General features: G+C 40.2%; 1 protein-coding gene across 1 annotated transcript in view; it reads left to right on the top strand.

Moving 5' to 3' along the window:
• Nucleotides 1-17,713, top strand: part of LOC122922169 (cytochrome P450 2J6-like) — a 79,997-nt gene that overhangs the window by 44,087 nt on the left and 18,197 nt on the right. Inside the window, exon 6 of the mRNA XM_044272686.1 lies at nucleotides 5,164-5,305. Within this exon, the coding sequence (XP_044128621.1) occupies nucleotides 5,164-5,305 (142 nt within the window). The remainder of the gene's footprint in view (nucleotides 1-5,163; nucleotides 5,306-17,713) is intronic.

Below are 17,713 nucleotides of genomic sequence, written 5' to 3'. Positions count from 1 at the left end.
AAGTAACATAACCAACATTCCCCCACAGAGACTATCTTACTTACAGTAGAAAGGTCCCTGAGAAGTTTCCATCTAACCAGAACCCGGCTCAGACATGTTTAACTGTACCACCTCTGATCCCCTTTAAATCCACTTACCTGCAGACCTCAGATCAGCGGGCGACTTACGCCATGATCCTGCGTGCCAAATGTAGCTCGGCCCCCTCAGCGTGCGTTCCACAGACCGGAAGTACCTTATGGAATGCACGTGAGCCACTTACGACTTCCGGTGGCGTCATCGTAAGTACCGAAGGTATCGAATTGCGATGAAGAGCTTACCAAAGAACCGGAGGGACTCCCTGAGTGTCCGGTCACACATGGACCTCCACGCCAGACGCGTTGAGCAGGAGGTAAGGAGCAGGTATCTTGAAGGGCTCCCCAGCACCTCAATACCCAACTCGGGCACGGGTCCTGCCTGCTTCCCTCATGTGTATAAGGCATTCCTTTTCTTCTTTACGCCTCTGCCTGCCTTATAACAGAAACTGGCTCATAGCAATGCCATGAGTATAATCCATCTCCCACCTGGAGGGACAAGAAGACACTGAATAAGAGCCAAAGGAGGGTAACATTTATACTTCCTGTCACTACCTGGTTAAAGGCGGGTCATCTCTCATGGTATGCCGTCATGGAGGATGAAAAGGAAAAAATTGAGTGCAGACCTTGTGATGAAGTTGATAACAGCTTTACTTTGCATAAACGTTTCTCCAAACGATTTACAGACTTTGTCTTGGTTTCCAGCAGGCTTTAGCATGAACAAAACTGTGGCAGGCAAACTCCTCTCTGCTACATCTGTCGCTCTCTGGCTCTGCTGTGCTGACAGGAGTAGTAATGGACGCCAGTATTTGTCAAACTCAAAAGTGACAGATACCCCCTTTTCAGTCAGTGACACGTTTTCCCAGTGACCTTAGGGCAGGTCCTAAAATAGCTAGGATACTTTATGCACAGCTGTCCAGAGCCACAGATTACAGAATCAACCATTCTCTTACAGATTATAACAGTAATATAACTAAGTTTTAACATGTTTAAAAATAAGATCATAAAGGATGTCAAGCTTGTATTAAACTTAATATCAATACATAAAGCGGCAGTGTCCTTACGCATAGATATTATATATTATTAAATACAGCCTTCCCTGACACGTACTTAAATATTTATAATAGAATAATATCTGTTTATATAGAAATATATAAAACTAATTTGAATAAAAGAACAGTTATTTATCTATCTATCTCCAATTACCTACCGGTATGTATCTCCCCATATATCTACCTATCTAACTATCTCCCATTATCTATGTATCACTCCATATATCTATCTATCTCCCCATATATCTATTTTATCTATCTATCTTCATTAGCTTTGTATCTCCCCATATAGCTATTTAACTATCTATCTATCTATGTAACGCCCCATATACTGTATCTATTTTATATATTTATCTATTTATCTATCTCTGCAGACATGTCAGACGATCTATCTATCTCTTTTATCTAATAGGATTTTTATAGGAATTTATTAGGATTTGTATTAGTTTTATTAGCTTGATAGGGGTTTTAAAGGATTTTTATAGGAATTTATTAGGATTTTTATTAATTTTAATAGCTTGATATGTGTTTTATAGGATTTTATAGGAATTTATTAGGATTTGTATTAGTTTTAATAGCTTGATAGGGGTTTAATAAATGGATAGGTGTTAGATATTAGAACATGCCCTGACATGTCTGCCATGTCTGCGGTGATAGATAGATAAATAGATAGTTAGATAGAAAATGTTAGATAGATAAAATGTAAAAATATAGATAAAAATGGTATAAAATGGATAGATGGATACATAGATAAAATGAGGATAGATAGAGATAAATAGATAGATACAGACGTGGACAAAATTGTTGGTACCCTTTGGTCAATGAAAGAAAAAGTCACAATGGTCACAGAAATAACTTTAATCTGACAAAAGTAATAATAAATTAAAATTCTATAAATGTTAACCAATGAAAGTCAGACATTGTTTTTCAACCATGCTTCAACAGAATTATGTAAAAAAATAAACTCATGAAACAGGCATGGACAAAAATGATGGTACCCCTAACTTAATATTTTGTTGTGCAACCTTTTGAGGCAATCACTGCAATCAAACGCTTCCTGTAACTGTCAATGAGACATCTGCACCTCTCAGCAGGTATTTTGGCCCACTCCTCATGAGCAAACTGCTCCAGTTGTGTCCGGTTTGAAGGGTGCCTTTTCCAGACTGCATGTTTCAGCTCCTTCCAAAGATGCTCAATAGGATTGAGGTCAGGGCTCATAGAAGGCCACTTTAGAATAGTCCAATTTTTTCCTCTTAGCCATTCTTGGGTGTTTTTAGCGGTGTGTTTTGGGTCATTGTCCTGTTGCAAGACCCATGACCTGCGACTGAGACCAAGCTTTCTGACACTGGCTAGTACATTTCTCTCTAGAATTCCTTGATAGTCTTGAGATTTCATTGTACCCTGCACAGATTCAAGACACCCTGTGCCAGACGCAGCAAAGCAGCCCCAGAACATAACAGAGCCTCCTCCATGTTTCACAGTAGGGACAGTGTTCTTTTCTTGATATGCTTCATTTTTTCGTCTGTGAACATACAGCTGATGTGCCTTGGCAAAAACTTCGATTTTTGTCTCATCTGTCCACAGGACATTCTCCCAGAAGCTTTGTGGCTTGTCAACATGTAGTTTGGCATATTCCAGTCTTGCTTTTTTATGATTCGTTTTCAACAATGGTGTCCTCCTTGGTCGTCTCCCATGTAGTCCACTTTGGCTCAAACAACGACGGATGGTGCGATCTGACACTGATGTTCCTTGAGCATGAAGTTCACCTTGAATCTCTTTAGAAGTCTTTCTAGGCTCTTTTGTTACCATTCGGATTATCCGTCTCTTAGATTTGTCATCAATTTTCCTCCTGCGGCCACGTCCAGGGAGGTTGGCTACAGTCCCATGGATCTTAAACTTATGAATAATATGTGCAACTGTACTCACAGGAACATCTAGTTGCTTGGAGATGGTCTTATAGCCTTTACCTTTAACATGCTTGTCTATAATTTTCTTTCTGATCTCTTGAGACAGCTCTTTCCTTTGCTTCCTCTGGTCCATGTCGAGTGTGGTACACACCATATCACCAAACAACACAGTGATTACCTGGAGCCATATATATAGGCCCAATGGCTGATTACAAGGTTGTAGACACCTGTGATGCTAATTAGTGGACACACCTTGAATTAACATGTCCCTTTGGTCACATTATGTTCTGTGTTTTCTAGGGGTACCATCATTTTTGTCCATGCCTGTTTCATGAGTTTATTTTTTTACATAATTCTGTTGAAGCATGGTTGAAAAACAATGTCTGACTTTCATTGGTTAACATTTATAGAATTTTAATTTATTATTACTTTTGTCAGATTAAAGTTATTTCTGTGACCATTGTGACTTTTTCTTTCATTGACCAAAGGGTACCAACAATTTTGTCCACGTCTGTATGTAGAAAATATAAATAGATAGACAGATAGATAAAATGGTAGATAGGTAGATAAAATGAGATAGCTGGATAGATTGATAGATAGATAGATAACACTATGATGACTAGATAAGTGGATAATAGATAAAATAGATGTTATTTTATTAAAATTACTTTTATATATTTTTATATAAATAGCTATTTTATTATAAATATTTATCTACGTAATAGTCTGAGTTATATAGATATATAGATAAAATTGATATATGGGGATTAGATAAAAGAGATAGATAGATCGTCTGACATGTCTGCAGAGATAGATAAATAAAATAGATATATGGGAAGATACATAGATTAGATAAATAGATAGATAAATAGCTATATAGGGAGATACATAGCTAATGAAGATAGACAGATAGATATATGGGGAGATACATAGATAATGGTTGATAGGTAGATAAATAACTGTTATTTTATTAAAATTTGTTTTATATATATATATATATATATATTTTTTTTTTATATAAACAGATATTATTTTATTATAAATATTTATCTAAGTGTCAGGGAAGGCTGTATTTAATAATATATAATATCTATGCGTAAGGACGCTGCCGCTTTATGTATTGATATTAAGTTTAATACAAGCTTGACATCATTTATGATTTTATTTTTAAACATGTTAAAACTTAGTTATATTACTGTTATAATCTGTAAGAGAATGGTTGATTCTGTAAAAAATCACAGAAAGTCATCTGACCGGCTGTGGCTCTGAACAGCTGTGCATAAAGTATCCTAGCTATTTTAGGACCTGCCCTACGGTCACTGGGAACAGGTGTCACTGACTGAAAAGGTGGCGTGGTACCTGTCACTTTTACGTTTGACGAATACTGGCGTCCCTTACTACTGTTGCAATTTCTCTCTTGTAGTATGACTCTAGGTTTGTCCAGGGAACTATACTTTCTGGCTTTAGAGGCTTCAAGCTGTGCCTCAATATCCAGCAGAGCTGAAGGTGCTCTAGCTGGCTTAGACAAGGTTTAGCATGGGCGTATCAAACGGCGATGTGCCCAGCCCTTGCTTCCTTCCCCTAGCAGGGGGTAAGCTGAACCTTCCCCTAGCAGGGGGTAAGCTGAACTGACTCTGACTGGTCCCCACCCTTCCTGCAGGAAATGGGACTCGCCCACTCCTCCGGAGTGGGGGGGAGGGGGTTAGAATGGAATTGAAAGCTCAATTCTACCTAACTATAGCTCTGCCATATTTGCTGCCATCTGCTGTTGAACCAGGCACATTACATGATAACATAAACAGTTTCAAACACAGGAATGCATATTGTTTGGACCTGCAATAATTACACAAGATGACACTAAATTAACTATAGAAGATAGTAGCGGGGTGCAGAAGTGGTAATGGCACTCTGGGTCATTACATATACAGATACATTTTATTGAATAACTCAATGGCTATACTAAACTTTTATTACATGCAATTACAAACTTATTCAGATCTAGGTGCTGCTTTGAAAAGTGTAGAATATTTTTTTCGTGGGAAAACCCCTTTAAGTATATTTTACACATATTTCTGCCATATATGTATCATAATTGATATAGTTGTCTTTATAAATAATATGTTTTACTTCCAGACAATTGGTGATCCAGACTCTACTTTTGATATGGCAAACCTGACTCAAATAGTGGCCGATCTCTTCACTGCAGGGACAGAAAGTACAGCCACCTCCTTACAGTGGGCCATTTTGTTCATGCTGGCTTATCCTGATATACAGGGTATGTAAATCCTACAGTTCAGCCACACGGAAGTAGTTTTGATATTGTAAACTGATAACATAAAAAATAAAAATGTATAATGTAAATAGAGTACCTGCCAGAAATAATGTATGACTGTGGTAAAGTATCGCTAGTATTGTGTATTATGTAGAGAGAGAATCTGAATTGCACCTCCTCATTCCTATACTAATGACTACTGTACGTATTTTGCAGCATTTCTATTGATAAAACATGGCTATACAGCACAAGTATCAAACATTTGCTGTGCCCTAAAAGAGGCATTAGTATACAGTTTGATCAAAGACCATAGGCCCACTTACCGCGACAAGGTTGCCTCTTGTTAAGTGGGAACCTACTCTATCCATAGCGCAGTGCCGTGCGGCGACCACCGCGCCTCCGCACCGCACCAGCAGGCAACGGGATCCAGCAGCCACAATGTGGCTCCACCGTGAGGCAGAGCCACCTAGGCCTCGGATCCCATCACTCCACCAGCACGGCACAGAAGCAGTGGCGGCCACCGTCCAGCGCCGCATGTGAACTGGTGCAAAGGGATCACCTGTTCACAGCTTCTCAGGAACTTCAACTGAGATGGGGTAGGAATTATTTGACCCTTTGCAGACTACTGCTAAATTAAAAGCACCTGTGCCACATGGGGAGGAGTGCTGACTCAGAGGGGGGAAAAAGAAGTTAAAGCGTATAAATTGTATAATGTGGAGAGAGAATCTGAATCGCACCTCCTCATTCCTATACTAATGACTACTGTACGTATTTTGCAGCATTTCTATTGATAAAGTATCGCTAGTATTGTACCTATGAACCCCCACCCCACTTCCCCTGAATCCTATGAAGCGGAAAAGTTATCCACAGGCTGATTTTTTTTTTTTAAATAACATTGGTGGAGAAATGTTTTCACAATTGCTGAGCTATGGATCTGTTTTAACCACTTAAAGGGAACCTGTCAGCGGCAAAAGCCATCCCAAACCGCCAGCAGTACCTTTAAGTAGCTGGCAGTGAATTTTTAATGATGATTTTCTTACTGCATTCAGATGAGGCAGAAGTATGAAAAATGTTTTTTTATCCTCCGTCCGTGCTATTTTCCAGTCAGGCTTGAAGTCAAGGGGGCAGCGGCCTCCTTGCTTCAAGTCAAGGTAACCGCGCCCCCTTCCCTGCCCCTTCCGCGCCCCCTCCTGTGACTGACCGAGCTTATGCCCGACAGCCGGCTGGCTTTGCCGAACAGCCGGCTGTCAGTCACAGCAGAAGGGGCAGGGAAGGGGGCGTGGTTACCTTGACTTGAAGCAAGGAGGCCGCTGCCCCCTTGACTTCAAGCCTGACTGGAAAATAGCGCGGACGGAGGATAAAATAATGTTTTGCCGCTGATAGGTTCCTCTTAAGAATGCAGCCACATTTTTAAAAGTTGACATTTCATTTTAGAGGATAATAACTTTTGAACGCTTTTACTTATCGGAGAGTATTTTTTTTGTGACATCGTACTTTATAATAGTGGTAAATTTCGATCAATCTGTTTTGTTTTTATTTATAAAAAACAAATCCAAAACTTAACCTCTTCTACCCTGGGCCAGTTTTCACCTTAACCCCTCCCCGACCGCAATCTGTATATATACGTGATAGCTGCACATACCCCGTGCAGCTACCATGTATATAAACGTTCTGGCAGCTCTTTAATCCAAGCTTCTGCCCCTGCCCTGTATGCTGTCACGGACAGCATACAGTGCAGTAATGCCCGCAAGGGACCAATCAGAGTGGTCCCTTGCCAGCAATCGATCCAATTGGTTAGTCTGTGCAGACTAACCAATCGGATCGCGGCAGTGAAAAAATGCCGATTTCAGGCTCTGATCTGCGCTCTGCAGATCAGAGCCTGAAATCAGTGTCCTCGTGGCCCCCCCCCGATCCATGCAGCCCCCCCATCTGTGCAGCGCCCCCCCGCCCCCGATCTATGCAGACAACCCCCCCGATCTGTGCAGCCCATCTATGCCCCCTCCATCTGTTCCCAGTGCTGCCCCCTCCTTGAGTCCGCCCCCTGCTGGCGTGACATACCTCCCTCCCCCCCCCCTTCCAGCGCTGCCCCCCGTCTGCCCCCCTGCTGTGTTTGATGGCGGCGGATCCATTCCTGAGCCGCCGCCATCATCAGAGTGTCAGCTCTATGCTGACACTCTGCTGTGAGTTCTATAACCCCATAGATGCCGCGGCAGCGGCATCCATGGGGTTAATAGAGGGAGGGGGCTCCCTCTTCCCACCATCAGGGCTGCTGCACTGCGATGGCAGCCCCGATGGTTGCCCTGGCAACCGGACGCTTTGCAAAAGCGTCCGCTGTTGCCACCTACAGGGCATCTGAATGTATTACACTTTGCAATGCAAGAGCATTGCAAAGTATAGTACAGCCATCAGCCCCACTGGATCTTCATGATCCAAGAGGGACTTGATAAAAAAAAAATTAGAAAAAAAAAAAAAGTGCAACAGCAAGCGATCAAAAAGGTGTATGACCCCCAAAATAGTACCAATCAAACAGTCACCTCGTCCCGCAAAAAATTATACCCTATTTAAGACAATCGCCCACGCCCAAAAAATAAAAAAGCTATGGCTCTCAGACTATAGAGACACTAAAACATAATTTTTTTGGTTTCAGAAATGCTATTATTGTGTAAAACTTAAATAAATAAGAAAAAGTATACATATTAGGTATTGCCACATCCGTAACGATCTTCTCTATAAAACTATCACATGACCTAACTCCTCAGATGAACGCTGTAAAAATAAATAAATGAAAACTGTTCCAAAACAGCCAATTTTTGGGTCACCTTGCCCGATAAAGTGTAATAATGAATGATCAAAAAATCCTATGTACCCAAAAATGGTACCAATAAAAACCTCAACACTTTCTGCAAAAAAGAAGCCCCTGCACAAGACGATCGGCAGAAAAATATAAAACATATGGAGTTCAGAAAACCAATCCAGCACAATCTGCCTTCCAAAAACCGTATGGCATTCCTTTCCTTCTGCGCCCTGCCGTGTGCCCGTACAGCAGTTTACAACCACATGTGGGGTGTTTATGTAAACCGCGGAATCAGGGTAATAAATATTGAGTTTTGTTTGGCTGTTAACCCTCAATGTGTTAAAGAATTTTTTTTATAAAATGGTTTTATAAAATGGAAAATCTGCCAAAAATGTGAAATTTATAAATTTCATCTCTATTTTCCTTTAATTCTTGTGGAACGCCTAAAGGGTTAACAAAGTTTGTAAAATCAGTTTTGAGTAACTTGAGGGGTGTAGTTTCTACAATGGGGTCATTTATGGGGGGTTTCCACTATGTAAGCCCCACAAAGTGACTTCAGACCTGAACTGGTCCTTAAAAAGTGGGTTTTGGAAATTTTCTTAAAAATTGTAAGAATTGCTTCTAAACTTCTAACGTCCTAAAAAAATAAAATGACATTTCCAAAATGATGCCAACATAAAGTAGACATATGGGGAATGTTAAGTAATAAATATTTTATTAGGTATGACTTTCTGTTTTAGAAGCAGAGAAATTGAAATTTGGAAAATTGTGAATTTTTCCAAATTTTTGGTAAATTTGGGATTTTTTCATAAATAAAGGTGAAATATATTGACTGAAATGAAGTACAATGTGTCACGAGAAAACAATCTCAGAATGGCATGGATAAGTAAAAGTGTTCCAAAGCTATTACCACAGTGACTCATGTCAGATTTGTAAATTTTGACCTGGACACTGGGGCATCAATGACTCTTGGTCATGAAAGGGATAAGGACCGAGCCATTTTTTGCAAATCTGATGTGTCATTTTATATGGTAATAATTATGGAACGCTTTTACTTATCCAAGCCATTCTGAGGCTGTTTTCTCATGACACATTGTACTTCATGACAGTGGTAAACTTGAGGCGATATATTTCACCTTTAGGGCTCATGCACACGATTGTGTGCCAGTTGGGCCCGTGCTGCGGACTGCAAAATGTGGTCCACAACGCACGGGCACTGACCGTAGGGCAGCCGCATGCAGATCACGGACCCATTCGCTTCACTTGAATGGGGTCCGCATCCGCATCCGACTGTCCACACCGCAAAAAAGAAGTGCATGCACTACTTTTTGCGGAACAGAGGCATGGACAGAAAACCCATGGAAGCATTGCATGGTGCTTCCATGGGCTTTCCAATCCGTGCCTCCATTCCGCACCGCATGTCCCAGATTGCGGACCCATTCAAGTGAATGGGTTCCCATCCGTGATGTGGGGTGCACATGGCCAGTGCCCATGTATTGCGGACCCGCTGATTGCAGACCGCAATACGGCCACGTGCATGAGCCCTTATTTATAAAAAAAAAATCAAAAAGTTACCAAAAATATAGAAAAAAAATTCAATTTCTGTACTTTTAAGACAGATAGTGATACCTCATGAAATACTTTAGTTATTACTTTACCTTTCCCATATGTCTACTTTATGTTGGCATTATTTTGTAAATGTCATTTTATTTTTGGGGGATTTTTAAGAAAATTTCCCAAACCTGCTTTTTAAAGGACAAATTCAATTGTAAAGTCAATTTGTGGGGCCTAAATAATAGAAACCACCCATAAATGACCCCACTTTAGAAACTACACCCCTCAAGTTATTCAGATATGATTTAACAAACTTTGTTAACCTTTTAGGTGTTCCACAAGCATTAAATAAAAATAGAGGAGAAATATCACCTCTTTTTGCAGATTTTCCATTTTAATACATTTTTTCCTGTAAGACAGCAAGGGTTAACAGCAAAACAAAACTCAATATTACTTTGATTCTGAAGTTTACAGAAACACCCCATATGTGGTCGGAAACTGTTGTAAAGGCACACAGCAGAGCTCAGAAGTGCAACATATGGATTTTGGAAGGCAGATTTTACTGTGATAGTTTTAAGTTGCCATGTCGCATTTGAAGACCCCCTCTGTTGCACCCCTACAGTAGAAACTCCAAAAAAGTGACTGCATTTTGGAGGCTACAAGAAAAGGTAACAGTTTTACTGGTACTATTTTGGGTACCTAAGATTTTTGATCCCTCGATATTAGCTTTTTGTAAGGCAAGGTAACCCAAAAAATGGCACAGTTTTTATTTTTTGTTCTTTTACGGTATTCACCTGACAGGACAGATCATGTGGTATTTTCAAACAGTAGGTTGTTATGGACGCAAGGATACCAAATATGTCTATTTTTTTCAGTTTTACATAATAAAGCATTAAAAAAAAAATGGCTGTTTTGGCACAATGTCCCTGCATTGATCCAGCGCGCACAGATCTGGTGCCCGCCCAGTCATCGTGATGTACTAATATGTCAATTTGCGGAAAGTCACTTCCCGCTGTGACGCACAGTACTAGTATGTCACATGTCGCCATGGGATTAATGAACATTTGACAAAATTAGCAATTTTCCAAATTTGAATTTCTCTGCTTTTATAACAGCCATAGCTCACAATATAGTTAATAATTAATATTTATAATATATCCACTTTATGTTGACATCATTGTTCAATAATATTTTATTTTTTTGAGAAGTTAAATTACATCATTTTACAAAAAAAATTTAGGGACCAATTCAGCTCTGAAGTGGCTCTTAGAGGTCTATATATTAGAACAACCTATTTTAAAACTGCAGTCCTTGAAGTATTCAAAATAACATTTAGGAAGTTCTTTAACCTTTTATTGAAAAATGGAGGTGACATTTAATTTTTTATTTTTTTTGGGGGGGGGGGGGGATTTTAAATTTTAATCCATTTTTGGAACACAGCAGATTATAGAATGGAACAAATAGTCCAAATTGATTAACTTGGTTCTGCAGTTTTTAGAAGTATCTCAAATGTGGCCCTAGAGTTCTATTTGACTGACTATTGAACTGAAAGAGCACCTTGTGGATTTTGGGATCTCTGTTTTCTTTAGAAAGTTTTTCAGTTACCATTTCAAGTTGCCTTGTGGTGCTAAAACTACAGTCGTGGCCAAAAGTTTTGAGAATGACACAAATATTCGTTTTCACAAAGTTTGCTGCTAAACTGCTTTTAGATCTTTGTTTCAGTTGTTTCTGTGATGTAGTGAAATATATTTATGCAAAGAGTCAGTATTTGCAGTGTTGGCCCTTCTTTGCATGCTCTCAATCAACTTCTGGGCCAATTCCTGACTGATAGCAACCCATTCTTTCATAATCACTTCTGGAGTTTGTCAGAATTAGTGGGTTTTTGTTTGTCCACCCGCCTCTTGAGGATTGACCACAAGTTCTCAATGGGATTAAGATCTGGGGAGTTTCCAGGCCATGGACCCAAAATGTCAATGTTTTGGTCCCCGAGTCACTTAGTTATTACTTTTGCCTTATGGCACGGTGCTCCATCGTGCTGGAAAATGCATTGTTCTTCACCAAACTGTTGTTGGATTGTTGGAAGAAGTTGCTGTTGGATGGTGTTTTGGTACCATTCTTTATTCATGGCTGTGTTTTGGGGCAAAATTGTAAATGAGCCCACTCCCTTGGATGAGAAGCAACCCCACACATGAATGGTCTCAGAATGCTTTACTGTTGGCATGACACAGGACTGATGGTAGCACTCACCTTTTTTCTCCGGACAAGCCTTTTTCCTGATGCCCCAAACAATCGGAAAGAGGCTTCATCGGAGAATATGACTTTGCCCCAGTCCTCAGCAGTCTATTCACCATATTTTCTGCAGACGATCAATCTGTCCTGATGTTTTTTTTGGAGAGAAGTGGCTTCTTTGCTGCCCTTCTTGACACCAGGCCATCTTCCAAAAGTCTTCGTGCAGATGCGCTCACACCTGCCTGCTGCCATTCCTGAGCAAGCTCTGCACTGGTGGCACTCCCATCCCGCAGCTGAATCCTCTTTAGGAGACGATCCTGGCGCGTGCTGCACTTTCTTGGACGCCCTGCAGCCTTCTTAACAAGATTTGAACCTCTTTACTTGAAGTTCTTGATGAACCTATAAATTGTTGATTGAGGTGCAATCTTGGTAGCCACAATATCCTTGCCTGTGAAGCCATTTTTATGCAACGCAATTATGGCTGCACGCGTTTCTTTGCAGGTCACGATGGTTAACAATGGAAGAACAATGATTTCAAGCATCACCCTCTTTTTAACAGGTCAAGTCTGCCATTTTAACCCAATCAGCCTGACATAATGATCTCCAGCCTTGTGCTCGTCAACATTCTCATCTGAGTTAACAAGACAATTACTGAAATTATCTCAGCAGGTTTAATGACAGCAATGAAATGCAGTAGAAAGGTTTTTTGGGGATTAAGTAAATTTTCATGGCAAAGAAGGACTATGCAATTCATCTGATCACTCTTCATAACATTCTGGAGTATATGCAAATTGTTATTATAAAAACTTAAGCAGCAACTTTTCCAATTTCCAATATTTATGTAATTCTCAAAACTTTTGGCCACGACTGTACACCTCTCAAGGAATTAACATAGGGGTGCCGTGAGCATTTTGACCGTACAAGTATCTCACAGAATATATCAGAATTGAGGCATGAAAATCTAAAATTACATGTTAACAATAATATATGTTGTATTCTTTTAACTTTTAAAGTAGTTTTATTGGTGAAATCGTGCAGCATAACAGAACAAAAATATATCAAGTACAGGACCTACATTCAGGTCCATAAATATTGGGACATCGACACAATTCTAACATTTTTGGCTCTATACACCACCACAATGGATTTAAAATGAAACGAACAAGATGTGCTTTAACTGCAGACTGACAGCTTTAATTTGTCACGGATGTTGTAGGGGAGAACACCAAAGGGCAACAAGAAGGAAGGGAAAAGACACTAGGCCTCACCGCTAGGGAAGGAAAAGGGTCACCACCTATAGAACCCTGCTTCTGGCCCTAACTCCTATCCGAATGGGCACCTCTCGATGGTAGAGATGCCCATACACAGAAACCTAAAAAACCCTGGTGGCCCTCAGTTGCCCTAATAGTAATGACCGGGCAGAGACAACCCGCTCCTTCCCTGGTGAAGGAACCAGCGTCTCGCTGAGGCCTAGTAAACAACAAAGGTGGGGGGGGGGGAATACAAAACACAACAAGCGGAACACTTAACTTCTGAGGCTGATGGATGATGGACGAACAGGACTTCACCACAAACCACACTCCAGCTCTTCCAAAAACCAAATGAAGCTATCCAGAGCAAGGAGTGATGGGTAAAGTCAGACTAAAAAGGGGGAGGTAAAGATCACATGATCCACACCTGAACAGGGGGTGTGGACATACCAGCAACACACAGACAAAGTGAAACCAAAAGAGGCTGTCGGATAACTAATGTGCAGATATTCTTTCAGACCTTCTCAAACCTGTCACCGGCGTGACAAATTTGAGGGTATTTACATCCAAATCAGGTGAACGGTGTAGGAATTACAACAGTTTGCATATGGGCCTCCCACCTGGGACAGAATAATAATCATAAATCAAACTTTCACTTTTTAATACTTGGTTGCAAATACTTTGCAGTCAATTACAGCCTGAAGTCTGGAACGCATAGGCATCACCAGACGCTGGGTTTCATCCCTGGTGATGCTCTGCCAGGCCTCTACTGCAAATGTCTTCAGTTCCTGCTTGTTCTTGGGGCATTTTCCCTTTAGTTTTGTCTTAAGCAAGTGAAATGCATGCTCAATCGGATTCAGGTCAGATGAATGACTTGGCCATTGCATAACATTCCACTTCTTTCCTTTAAAAAACTCTTTGGTTGCTTTTGCAGTATGCTTTGGGTCATTCTGTCCATCTGCACTGTGAAGCATTTGGCTGAATATGAGCAGATAATATTGCCCGAAACACTTCAAAATTCATCCTGCTGCTTTTGTCAGCAGTCACATCATCAATAAATACAAGAGAATCAGTTCCATTAGCAGCCTTACATGCACACGCCATGACACTACCACCACCATGCTTCACTGATAAGGTGGTATGCTTAGGATCATGAGCAGTTCCTTTCCTTCTCCATACTCTTCTCTTCCCATCACTCTGGTTTAAGTTGATCTTGGTCTCATCTGTCCATAGGGTGTTGTTTTAGAACTGTGAAGGCTTTTTTAGATGTCATTTGGCAAACTCTAATCTGGCCTTCCTGTTTTTGAGGCTCACCAATGCTTAACATCTTGTGGTGAACCCTCTGTATTCACTCTGGTGAAGTCTTCTCTTGATTGTTGACTTTGACACACATACACCTACCTCCTGAAGAGTGTTCTTGATCTGGCCAACTGTTGTGAAGGGTGTTTTCTTCACCAAGGAAAGAATTCTTTGGTCATCCACCACAGTTGTTTTCTGTGATCTTCCGGGTCTTTTGGTGTTGCTGAGCTCCCCAGTGCGTTCTTTCTTTTTAAGAATGTTCCAAACAACTGTTTTGGCCATGCCTAATGTTTTTGCTATCTCTCTGATGGGTTTGTTTTGTTTTTTCAGCCTAATGATGGCTTACTTCACTGATAGTGACAGCTCTTTGGATCTCATCTTGAGGGTTGACAGCAACAGATTCCAAACTCTGGACCTTTTATCTGCTCATTGTAATTGGTATAATGAGGGAATAACACACACCTGGCCATGGAACAGCTGTGAAGCCAATTGTCCCATTACTTTTGGTCCCTTAACAAGTGGGAGGCACATATGCAAACTGTTGTAATTCCTACACCGTTCACCTGATTTGGCTGTAAATACCCTCAAATTAAAGCTGGCAGTCTGCAGTTAAAGCACATCTTGTTTGTTTCATTTCAAATGCATTGTGGTGGTGTATAGAACCAAAAATGTTAGAATTGTGTCGGTGTCCCAATATTTATGGACCTGACTGTATGTATCGAGCTAAAACAAAGTTTACATAAACGACTACGAGGAAGAACAAGGAATCAGTAGTTCCAGGCATAAACATATACAGAGGTACCTGACAGAGAAATGCTTCCTTGAAATAGCAAATATCAAAAAGTATGTGAGAACTATGTGAGCCATGTAGACTTAAAGGGCTTCTGTCACCCCCCAAAAGTCATTTTTCATTTTTGGGCTACTTAAAATCCTTATACAGCGATTTTTGCACTATATAGTGCTCTTACCCTTTTTCGTTCAGTAGTTTCTTTAAAAACGGCACTTTTATCATATGTAAATTACCTCTCTACCAGCAAGTAGGGCGGTTACTTGCTGGTAGCAGCCGCATCCTGCTTTCAAAAAAACGCCCCCTCCTCCTGTTGATTGACAGGGCCAGCGAGCGCTCTCGTCCCCTGGCTGGCCCTGTCTGCGTTCTAAATCTCGCGCCTGCGCCGTACCGGTCTTCAGTCAGCGCAGGCGCACTGAGAGGAGGAAGCTCGCTCGGCCGCTCCTTCATTTCATTCATTCAGTTTTTCATTTTTCTGTTGAGGCAGCTGTGTAAGGGCTAACTTTTTGTGGGATAGGCTGTAGTTTTATTGGTACTATTTTGGGGGGAACATAAGATTTTTTGATAGATTTTTATACTATTTCTTGAGGTGACCAAAACAGCAATTAGGTCAATCTTTAACGTTTTCTTTTATGGCCTTCATCATGCAAGATAAGTAGTGTCATCCTCTTATAGATCAGGTCTTTATGGATGCGGCAATACTAATTATATGCAGTTTATTTTTCATTTTTTTTAACCAATGATAAATTTATATAAATATGAGTATATATGGTAAAAATAGCAATTTTTTTTACTTAACCCCTTAATGACCCTTGAAGTACTAGTACATCATTGTGGCAAGTGACTTGCTGACCTTTGACGTACTAGTAAGTCATGATTATTGGCCCGATGTCGGCTTGAGGGATCAAAATCCATATGTACCCCAAAATAGTACCAATAAAACTGTCACCTTATTCCATAGTTTCCAAAATGGGGTCCCTTTTTGGGAGTTTCTACTGTAGGTGTGCATCAGGGGGTCTTCAAATGTGACATGGCAAATTATCCCAGCAAAATCTGCCCTCCAAAATCCATGTGTTGCTCCTTCCCTTCTGTGTCCTGCCATGTGCCCATAGAGCAGTTCAAAACCACATATGGGATGTTTCTGTAAATGCAGAATCAGGGTAATAAATATTGAGTTTTATTTTGCTGCTTTACAGAAAAAAATGGATTAAAATGCAAAATCTGACATTTAGAAATTTCTCCTCTATTTTTATTTAATTCGTGTGGAACACCTAAAAGATATATTCAAATAACTTGAGGGGTGTATTTTCTAAAATGGGGTTATTTATGGTTGGGTTCCATTATGTAAGCCCCACAAAGTGACTTTAAAAAGCGAATTTTGGTAATATTAAAAATTGCATCTAAAATTGTACTCTGACATTCAAAAAAAATAAGATAACATTTACAAATTGATGTCAATATAAAGTAGACATATGGGAAGTGTAAAGTAATAACTATTTTATGAGGTATCACTATCTGTCTTAAAAGCAGAGAAATTTTAATTTAGCAAATTGGGAATTTTTTCTTATTATTGGTAAATTTCGGATTTTTTTTATAATTAAAGGTGAAATGTATTGCCTCAAATTTACCACTGTTTTGAAGTACAATGTGTCACGAGCAAACAGTCTCAGAATGGCTTGGGAAACGTATAAGCGTTCCAAAGTTATTACCACATAAAGTGACATGTCAGATTTCCAAAATTTAGCCTGTTCCTTTAGGTGAAAAAATTGCTGTGTACCTTAAGGGGTTAAATGGGTTCTCTGGGAATAAAAAAAAACAAAAAACTTTAATATTACTTTTTTATAAATATATTCCCAAATACCTTTCATTAGTTACAATGGTTAGTTTTGTCTAGGGAGCAATCATTAGGAGAAATAAAATGGCCGCCGTCCTATAAGTACAAACAAAACCTGTCCTAATCACACAGCAGAACTCCCGGCCACAGGAATGTAGGAGGTCCCAGCAGCAGGATCCCCGGTATCTGATACTTATGCCCTATCCTGTGGATAGGAGATAAGCACTTTTCTTGGGTTAACCACTTTAAGACCCATTGCAAAGTTACTACATTTGTCAGTTTTAGAAGCAATAATTCAAACTATTTGTTTCGAAGGTTGACTTAGCCTTTAAAGGGAACCTGTCACCTCAGAAATGCATCTACACCTACCAGCAGTACCTCATAGTAGCCCACAGCCTGTTAATAATCATATGCTTCATCAAAGCCAGACGGCTGTCGGCCATAAGCTCGGTCAGTCACAGGAGAAGGGGCAGGGAAGGGGGTGCGGTTACCTTGACTTGAAACAAGGAGGCCGCTGCCCCCTTGACTTCAAGCTGGCCGGCACTATAGCGCTGATGGAGAATAAAACTGTGTTTTTTGAACTTATGCAGCATCGGACAACAGGATGAAACATGATTATATCAGACTGCGGGCTACTATGAGGTAATGCTGTAGATGCATTTTT

This window comes from Bufo gargarizans, chromosome 1 (assembly GCF_014858855.1).
Source record: "Bufo gargarizans isolate SCDJY-AF-19 chromosome 1, ASM1485885v1, whole genome shotgun sequence".
NCBI classification, from domain to species: domain Eukaryota; kingdom Metazoa; phylum Chordata; class Amphibia; order Anura; family Bufonidae; genus Bufo; species Bufo gargarizans.
The sequence above is the reverse complement of the archived record's forward strand: the minus strand, read 5'-3'. Positions and strand labels throughout refer to the sequence as shown.